General features: G+C 33.7%; 1 protein-coding gene across 1 annotated transcript; it reads left to right on the forward strand.

Annotated features, from left to right (window-relative positions):
- Positions 1–6,016: 6,016 nt before the first annotated feature.
- LOC131599083 (large ribosomal subunit protein eL27) lies at positions 6,017–6,574 on the forward strand. Its single transcript, XM_058871573.1, has one exon. The coding sequence runs from the start codon at positions 6,055–6,057 to the stop codon at positions 6,460–6,462; it is 408 nt and encodes a 135-aa protein (XP_058727556.1). The 5' UTR covers positions 6,017–6,054; the 3' UTR covers positions 6,463–6,574.
- Positions 6,575–10,618: the final 4,044 nt, after the last annotated feature.

A 10,618-nucleotide genomic window follows, 5' to 3' on the forward strand; every position in this document is an offset into this window, starting at 1 on the left:
AATAGAATTGTCAATAGAGTTGTTAGAGTCGACAATAAGTTGTCAGAGTTGTTTTGAATTATTAAAAGTCATATTTTTATTTGTTTTGAGTAATTCTGACATGTTTAGAGTTGTCAGTGTATAACGTCGGTGTTTGTTTTTTTATTGGAACTTTAACAGTTCATATCTTTTGAACCGTAACTCCGTTTGAGTCTCCGTTCGAGGCGTTAGAAAGCTAGCGTGATATTCTTTTCAATAAAAATGGTCTTGAACAATAGAATGCTAGAAATTGGAAATGGAGTAGAAATAGAAGTTAATTAAATTAATATAGTGTGATTATTAATTGGTTGATTAAATTAATAGTTGAATCAATTTCAATGTGTTTAATTGATTAGAATACAATTTGGAATTAGATCAACTATTTGGTTTGTCGGTAAATTACGATATTTTGAGAATTTACCCGTAATTGTGTTTTGACTTGGATATGTATGTTGAGAAATATATATTATTATGTCAATGATGTTGTTTTGATATTGATTCTCTGTGGGTAGTTGGATAGCATTAATTTTAATGATTAATTGCTTGATTTTAAATGTGTATGTTCATATATCATTGGCAAAATGAGAATTAATATGAGATAGTATGGTTACTAGTGTTAATTGGATTTTGTGAATCGTAATTGATTAATTGACCTTTTATACGTGAATGATATGTATGTGTTATGAATGTTGTGTACAATTGGTGGATAATTCATCGAGTTGAATTATTGTGATATGCTAAATATTAAGATGGTAGAGATGATCTTAATTGCATATGTTTGATTAACATTGTACATACATTCATATCATGGATGCCTTGAAACAAAGGTGGTTTGCTTTGAAACATAAGCGAGGCTTGGATTCTAGAGTGAATCGGAAAGCGGTAAACTATATGTTTACATTTGGTGGCTTTGATCTTGTCCGGATCTGAAGCGTGGCTAGATTCTATATGAATCGGAAGCGGTGGAACTTTGGGTCCACATTGGGTACCACATGCATAGAGTCACATGTCTTGCATTGAGTCACATTGAGGTTAAGTGATGTTTGAATATATTCATTTATGTGATTGTCATGTGTACATGAGATGTGATAATTGAAATTGGTGATGTTTTGATATATAATTGGTTAAACGTGTGAATATGTGATAATGATGGATTGTGTATATATTTGGGATAATAGTATTGAATCTTTTGAGTATTATACTATTGAATTTTGTGCTTACTTGAATATGTGAAATTTATTAGATGATACTATTTACATGATTATGACTTGTTGTGTGATGAAAAGTATGTGAGATTAATGAACTGTAGAAGTATGATGTGTATAGTAGCTATTGATACTTGTGATGTGATGATTTTATATGTCTGAATCCTAGCATGCAATTTATCATATGCCCACTTATATGATTTGATATCTCACCCTTTTTTCTTGTTTCGCCGTTGCCTTTATATTGGCAACGTGCAGGTATTCAAGTATGAAGATTTAGTTGCCGTTACTCGAGTCGGTTGTCGCTCTGATACGTAGCACTCTGGGGGGAAACGATTTATACTATTATTGATGTTGCTATCTAATTGTTTAATTTTGGTTGGACAAAATGTTAAGTTAACTGAAGATATTTTATTGAATACATTCTTAAGTGATTCCGCTGTGTTTTAATAAAATAAGTTATTCTATTTCAAATGTGCTATGTATCCGTTTTATGCGACGAGGTGATTTGTTTTGTTTTGATTATGTGACGCCTCATTTGTTTATTGAGAAATTTTGAAAAACTCTGATTTATATATATTTGCCGGGTAGAAATGGGGTGTTACAGGTTTGGCTTAATTTCACCTTCAACCGAAAATCCCAATTTGAAGCTCTTAAACCCTATCAATGGCATAACCTTCGATATGCAACTAAACATAAATTATACAATCAAGATAGTTTGCAAACATCATTCTAAACACAATTGTACAATCGAAACATGTTTATGATGAATAAATTGCCGTAATCGAAAATCGAAAAATTTGCAAACCGTGGTCCTTTGTAGGAGCGATTTACGAACTTCTGGCCGATGGTGATTGTTTGGTTAGCTTCAGAAAATGTCCAGGAACGTGTTTCCACCTTTAATTCGTCTTGAGAACCTATGTATACTCCAAATCGAATTTGAGTTTTCTTGAGTTTTTTTGAAGTTTGTTAGGGTGTTCTTGGCTGCCGAAAAAATCACCCCCTACGCATTGCCCTCTGTTCTATATATATACTAGGATATATTAGGTCACCAATTCTGAATCAAATCTTGCTAATTTTGGTGATTGATATTTGAGTGATTCTTGAATCAAAGCTTTCCAAAATTGACTATGATTTAGAATATATTGGAAGACTTGCAAATATGGTCTTTTCCCATGAACGTGAACAGACTTCTACCATTTGACCCATTTGGTTTTTTTTCCCCTTTTATTTTAATCATTTTAGTAGCCTAATAATAATAATAATCAATAGTAATCATAAAATAATAATGACATTAAAATCCTAATATAATATAATTTTATTTAACTAAAACAAATCAAATAATAAAAATAATAATAACAATAATTAGAACACAATGATAATTCTATTAATTAATAACACCAATAAATAAATAATAACCCTAAATAATAATACTAATATATATAATTACTTAATTACTAAACCTAACTATAATAATAAACTTAATTAATCCTAATGCTAATCCTAATAGTAATCCTATTAATACTAATAATAATAACAATTAATAATGCTAAATACTAATAGTTAGTCCTGATAAAAAAATAATAATCGAAACAAGTGTTAGTAAGACTCAAAATACTCCCCAAAATGATAGAACCCTTGTAATGATTGGACCCAATGTTTGGGTCCCAAACATCTGTTAATTACACCCTTGTTTTAACCAACCTGATTTATAAGAGAGCGGGTTTGAAAATAGAAATGTCAAACCCCATGGCTCTTAATTTTGACCCCCTTGATGAGTTAACAGCCGTTGATTTGATTGGGCAAATTTGGGGGTATGACAGGTTAAGGTTCCACTCTGCAGAATTTTCGTCACCTCCTTACCAGGTTTTGTCAAATATATATAGGAGATCACTTCTAGGTCAAAGCTTGAATCCAATATCTTCTAAATCATGCAATTGGATCTTGAGAAATTTGATTGAAAAAGTATATTCAATCTTTCTATTTTTGCCCAATATTTGATTCAATTTGCTTCAATTATTGTTTGGTTAATTAAGAAAGATATATTTGATTGATTCCTTGTCTTAAAATCAAAGCAAATATATTTCATATTTATTTCACTATTTTATATAAATTTTCATGATTTAAAGTGATATAAACCATAAAATATTTAATAAAAATAGTAAAAACAACATGACTCTTATTTTGGGTCGTGTATGGGCCTATGATAGAGTCTAGATGGAAAGAAAATAGGCCCATTTGGAAAATTTTGGATTTTGGGACCTTTTTTTTCCACATTTTTCCCTTAAAATTGCTCAACTTAGACAAGGCCTATCTCTCTCAATTTTTGATGTATGGGAGTGTTCTAGGATTTTTTAGAAACCTTAGAGAGTCCTCTAACCACTGTCTTTGGTCTCATATCAAAATTATTCTCCATGCTCCTTGTGTGTCCTTTTGAAAAAAGTGACTTTTTGTTGACTTTTGAAAAGGACCTATAATATTTTGGTCCATATCTCTCAAATGAAGCATTTTTGGACTTGGCATGTGAGAGACAATTTTGTAGAGAATAAAATTTCCTTCAAAATGAGCTTTGGATGGAAAATTTCTAATGTACCATGTGAGAGTTATGGCTGGTCAAAGTTCAGTTGACTTTTCCTATACAAAACCCTAATTTAGAAACTTTTTGAATTATTGATTTTTGATCTTTCCTTGATGAACCATGATCAATTCTTGATCAAATGGTGAATGATACTTCAATATGAGGATCTTGACAAAAAATCAGGAGTTTTGACTTTACTTTGACCACTGTTGACTTTTTAGGTCTACTAGTCAACTATTGACTTTCTGAACTTTTGAGTGCCCAATCCTTTGAGACGTGGCTTGATACTTGTCATAGAGATAATGTGAGATATATTGAACCATATGAGATGTCTTGGAGCCATTGATTCACTGATTTTCCTTTGAATGAGCCAAACCCTAGTTTTAGAGCCTTATATAGGAGAGTGTGTCTTGGAGCTTTGTATCTCGATTTGAATTTGAATAGGAGAAATAGTGTGGGAAAATTTTGGGGTATGACAGGGAGATAGGAGCGAGATTCAACAATTGTTGAAATTGTTGGATGATAACAAATACTTGATGCATGTTATAAATTGTGATGACGAGGTTACCGTCCGAGATATATTTTGGACTCATCCGGATCCGTAAAGTTGTTCAATACTTTTTCGACGGTTCTTATTCTCGATTCTACATACAAGACCAACAAGTATCGGATTCCATTATTTGATATGGTCGGTGTTACATCCATCGATAAGATGTTTGCGGTTGGTTTTGCTTTTTTAGAGTGTGAAAAAAATGACAACTTTAGGTGGGCATTAGAGGTGTGTCAGTCACTTTTGAAAAAATAAGTAGAGATGCCTAAGGCTATTCTTACGGACCGCGACACCGCTTTGATGAATGCAGTTGGAAAGGTATTTCCTTCATCTCACCGATGCATTGCTTTGTCGGTATCACATATCATGTAATATGAGAAGTAAGCTTAAACCGGCGTGAGAACCAAATAAGTAGAGGCTGAAAGTGGGAAAGCGGTGAAGTCGGGAGTGATTGTTGGTGGAATAATGGATGCATGGGCGCGTATTGTAAATTCCTCGACACAAGAGTTGTATGCCGATGTCATATTGCAATTTTGGAAGATATGTGAAAAATATCCCGAATTATTGAAATACATTGAGAGCACAATTCTTGACAAAGTGAAGGAGAAGATTGTTTGTGCGTTGACGGATAAAATCCGACACCTTGGGAATACGACAACCAATAGAGTAGAGTTGGCACATGCGACTTTGAAAAATTGGTTTGTGATAGCAAGGGTGATTTGTGCAAAGCATGGGATACCATACATCTCATGATTTCGAACCAACACAACGAAATACAAACCTCTTTTGGTTGGAGCATTACGGTTTTGGAGCATCGGTTTTAGAACAACATCATTTACTCTCAATTGATTGGTAATGTGTCTCGGACCAGATTGAATTATATCTTTCATGAGGCTAATCGAGGTGAAACATTTGATGGCGATAGCGCAAAGTGTCGGAACAAAATAAAATAGACCACTACCAAATTAAAATTACAAACTTTTTGGCCAATAACTCCCTCGTAATTAAGCATAAAATTCCAAAGTCTAGCAATCTTTTTAGTCATTAGAATTTCAATTTTTTATATGGAATATTGCATGCTTGTCTGTATATTCTATGTTGAATAAAATATTTAAGATTTTTAAAATATTATATTCAAAGCTTAATTATTTAAAAGAGAATAAAAATAGAATTATAAAAAAAAAATCAAAAAAATGAGAAATTTTGTCTACATATTATTATTAGGAAATTATCAAATGCAAAAAAAATAAATTTGAGGGGTCAAAATTAAACAATTGAAATTTAGGGTTCAAATTAAGCAATTAAAAAATTTGAGGAATTAAAATCAAACAATTAAAATATATGAGGTTAAAATCAAACAATTGAAAAATTTGAGGGAGCAAAATTACATTTAAGCTTATTCGAAAATACATTTTATTTTAATTTAGAAAATAGCATATTCCGAAATAAATATTTTGTAAAAAAAATTCATTCGATATACATATCCATGAAAATTTCGCATGGGGTCCCTAAAAATCCGTATTTAAGGATTCTCATTTATTTTTATGAATAAGATAATGTTTCTTTTTTTCTCTCTGTAAATTGGGCTGTGAGAGCAAATTTGGCTCTAAATAACGGGCCTGGTCCAATTACGTTTTAAGCTACGATATATAAACAGAATTAGGGTTTATGCATCCGAACCAGAGAAGCGTAGATTGTAAAAAATGGTGAAGTTTCTAAAACCTAACAAGGCGGTGATTCTCTTGCAAGGCCGCTATGCCGGCAAGAAAGCCGTGATCGTGAAGACCTTCGACGACGGCAGCCGTGAGAAACCCTACGGTCACTGTCTCGTTGCCGGGATCAAGAAGTACCCTAGCAAAGTGATCAAGAAGGACTCCGCGAAGAAGACGGCGAAGAAATCTAGGGTTAAGGCGTTCGTGAAGCTGGTGAATTATCAACATCTGATGCCTACTCGTTATACTCTGGATGTGGATCTGAAAGACGCTGTTGTTCCTGATGTTCTTCAATCGAAGGATAAGAAGGTGACGGCGTTGAAAGAGACTAAGAAGAGGTTTGAAGAGAGGTTCAAAACCGGGAAGAACAGGTGGTTTTTCACCAAGCTTAGGTTTTGAATATTCGCTTCTGTTTCGTTTCTTGCTATACATTTTGAGTTTTATTTGTTATGAATCGATTATGGATGATGAACTTGTGGCTTAGTTTTGATTATGTAAGAGATTTTGTTTTTTTCCTCTCTATTATGAGTAGATTTGTTTGTTTACATTTTGAAATTTTGGTTAATTTTTCTGTGGAATCTTAAGGTGTATCATATTCCTTATTCCAAACATAAAAATGAACTCTGATGCAATTTCACTTTGACTAGAATATATGATTGTGATTTTCATATATTTAATGTAAATCAAAAGCAAAATAACGACTAGAATAAAGAATGCCAAATGTACAAGGCCAAATAAAGTTGTAATCACAAATTGTGTTTAGTTAGTTTATATAGTTTTATTGCAATTTTGTGTTTTTGGAAGTGAATGGAATGTTTTCTTTGCATCTTCCAAATGGTATAGTTAGTATATAATTCTATCCCAATTTAATGTTTGGTTATCATTTTATTTTAAATGGTTTGTTTCTCATTCATTGTCTTGCAAAAATGATTTTAACACTAAAAAATAAGGGGTGGCAGTGGCATCAATAGTATACTATATGGTGTCGAAGTTATAGTGTTTAAATATATATCATTGCTTGTTAATGCTGTGCCTATAACTTTGTATCTGTCATAACAGTGTAATGTTCCTGAACTTTTGGATACTGTGGATTTGCCAAAACAAACGCAGTGTGATTTTTAATAGCTTAAATTTTATAAAAGAAGTGATTTTTAATAGCTTAAATTTTATAAAAGAAGTCAAATAACATTAGACCACTGGGGCAAGAATGTGTTTGGGTATAATTTGAAACTAAGTTTAGATAAAATCTTCTTTTTAAATCTAATTAATCTACTTTTTAAATCTAGTTGGTTTTTTTTATACAGTTTAACCGCATATAACAAATGGGTGAGCTTTAATTAGCCTTAATGATGCTGCCAACTTAAAAATGCTTTGGGATTTGATCAATAGTAAGGAAGATTGGGCGGTCTTGTTAAAGAACGGATTATGCGACCACACGGTTTCATAAGGTACCTCATTTTCTCAACTTTATGGACTGGTATAAAGGCTGAATCTTCTGTCCTTGTCAACAACTCTTGCTGGTATAAAGGCCAATGGACTTTTCCGACTGTTTGGTATTCCTGGTTCCCTTTCTTGTTTAATCGGATCATTATTCATCACCCTCCTGCCATCGCCTCGGAGGACTTCCTGTCGTGGAACCATAATGCTACCGGTTTCCTTAATTTGAAGGATGCGTACTTATTCAAATCTAGACAGGCTCCGGATGTGACTTGGAGTAAAATTCTATGGCATGTTAACATTCCTCCCAATAGATCTCTAACAGTTTGGAAGATGCTGCACGTGAAGCTTCCAACGGATGATTTTCTGGCGAATCGTAGTATTTCTCTGGCTTCTCGCTGTCCGCTCTGCCGTAACAATTCAGAATCCTTTCAGCACATTCTTTTTGAATGCATTTTTTCTTCTCGGATCTGGTCGTGGTTACAGAGCAAGATGCAGATTTCGTTCCGCCCGAATTCTATTGTGGACTGGCTTCTTTTTTGTTACCGCAATAAGTCTCCCCAATCTGCGCTTGTTCTAAGTGCTGCTGTTGTCAACACTTTGGCAAAGATCTGGCATTCCAGAAACCAAGCTAAACACCATTGTCGTGTCGTCTCTCATACTGCTGCCATCAACTGGATAACATCCCAAACTCAACTTTCCGGAAATGCTACGATCAAAACAGCCAGGATCAGTATACAGGACTTTGTTTGCATTAAAGCTTTCCATGTTAATATCCATCATCCCAAGGCTCCATCTGTTAAAGAGGTTATTTGGGATCCGCCCCCGTTAGGCTTGATTAAATGTAATTGTGACAGGGCCTTTATCCATGGCAGCTCCAATGCCGGAGGAGCGGTATTTTTCGTAACCATCTGGGCGATTTCCTTTTGGCTTTTGCGGACAATATCTCTTGTGTTTCTTCCTCTCAAGCAGAATTTGGTGCTGTCATTAAAGCTTTGGAGATTAGTTTAAGTCGTGGTTGGGATAAGCTTTGGATCGAGACAGATTCTAGCTTAGTGGTCAAAGCTTTTTCCAACCACACTCTTGTGCCTCTTATTTTTAGGAACAGATGGAGACATTGTCTTCTCCACCATAATTTTTCTCACCTTTGCATCACTCACATCTATAGAGAAGGTAATTCATGTGCCGATTTTTTGGCGAATTTCACGCTCGGCATCAGTGATACCGTTTTTTTTGATTCCATCCCTTCGGGTATTAGGAAGGATTTTATAAAGAATAGGTTAGGAATACCGTTCTTTAGATTTTCGTAAGCTCGGGGCTAACTTGTTCCCCTCTTTTGTACTGTTTCTTGTTTTATATATAATCCTTTATTCAAAAAAAAATGGGTGAGGCTAGTTTGAGTTCCAAGCACATCTTAATACTGGATCTAGTGCTCCACTTTCATTTTGAAAATGATTATTAGATTAAGGAATAAAATATATTTTGTATATTAAAAAAATGAAAATAGTATTTATTTTTAAACGAAAATAAGTATTTATTGACTATGGATCTGTCCCATTTCTCTTTAAGGATTGCTCTTTGCATCCTTATGTGTTTTTTCTTACCATAGTGAAAAGTCTTAAATGCCCTTAGTAATCAGAAATAGATCTTCAGACACATATTTTTTCACTCCAAAGATGCATTTTCATATGTACAAAAGGTTGATTCGAAGATTCGAAGATGCATCTTTGAAACTCTCTTTATTTCATCATTCTTAGGTTGATTCGAAGATTCGAAGATGCATCTCTGAAACTCTCTTTATTTCATCATTCTGTGAGCATTCTGAAGATGCATCTTTGGAATATGCTCTGTTAGTTCAAAACAACAACGGGGCAATAACAATAATAGAAAACCAACATATATTAACATAACAATAAACATTACATAGATAAACATTATATAAACGTTGCAACATCCTTATAATATTTTTCGACTGATCTTCAAATCGTCGCATCCACTTCCGAAAAACCTTTTGTTGAGTAACAGGAAAAGGTATTCCACATAACCTTTAAATCACCCCCTGTCATCAATCCAAGCATAGTGAAATGCATCTTCCCTTTGTTGTCAATGGAGGATGAACGATACTCGAGCTTGACAACTCTTCAATTTTCTAGATATCGCATCAGGGTATTTAATTTGGATTTCATATCAACAAGATGTATGTCTTAGGAGACCCTAACATCATCATTAACTTCATTTGGTTTAACATCATGCTTCACTTCGACCGATTTAACATCCACACTCACAATAGTTTTGGAAAACATATCCGAGCGCACTATATCTATTACCACCAATAACAGAAAAATAATGTTTAGATTCAAATTAACAAGACCCTTCGGATACAACGGCGGTTCCAAGGCCCAGCTAGCCCGGGCACGCGCCCGGGCTCAACCCCTATTGTTTTTTGTACTTTATCCAATTTAATAGTTGATTTTTAGATAAAATTAAGAGAAAAATTAATAAAAATAGGATGTGAAAATTAAAACTAATGAATACTCAATGGTGTAAAGTTTTTACTCAGTTTGTCTAAAATTCCTGACTCCGCCGCTGTCCGGATATGATATCCGAACCTCACCAAACTTTGTCCGAAGATGCATATCTAAATTCAACGTTCATTTTTTTAGCTCAAACAGAAGATTAATGCAAGGAATAAGGGGTAAAATGAATGATATTTACCTGCTGTTCCACCTTCTTTTCCCCCTTTGGAGTGATGAATTATAAGAATGATGTTTTGGTGTTGCAAAGTTGATTGAGAATGAGAGAAAGTTTTTTAAGGGTTTTGTAATGAAGCAGAACAAGCTTGTGCAAGGTGATGTTTTATCAATTTTTCCACTGGACATTTCTAGAGATGCATCTTCGAAAATATCAATGAGTTGTTACTTAAATCAGTTGCGTGAATAACAAAACCCCATAAATGGGTGCAAGAGATATTTCAAAGATGCACCTCTGAGTACACTAAACAGTATATGAAGATGCATCTCCAATCCATATTTAAAAAAAAAAGCTAGGGTGAAACTCATAAATGAGAAGATTTGCGTGTCCGGACGTCTGAAGGACAATTTCAAATTTTTAAAGATGT

Source organism: Vicia villosa, linkage group LG4 (genome assembly GCF_029867415.1).
Source record: "Vicia villosa cultivar HV-30 ecotype Madison, WI linkage group LG4, Vvil1.0, whole genome shotgun sequence".
NCBI classification, from domain to species: Eukaryota; Viridiplantae; Streptophyta; class Magnoliopsida; order Fabales; family Fabaceae; genus Vicia; species Vicia villosa.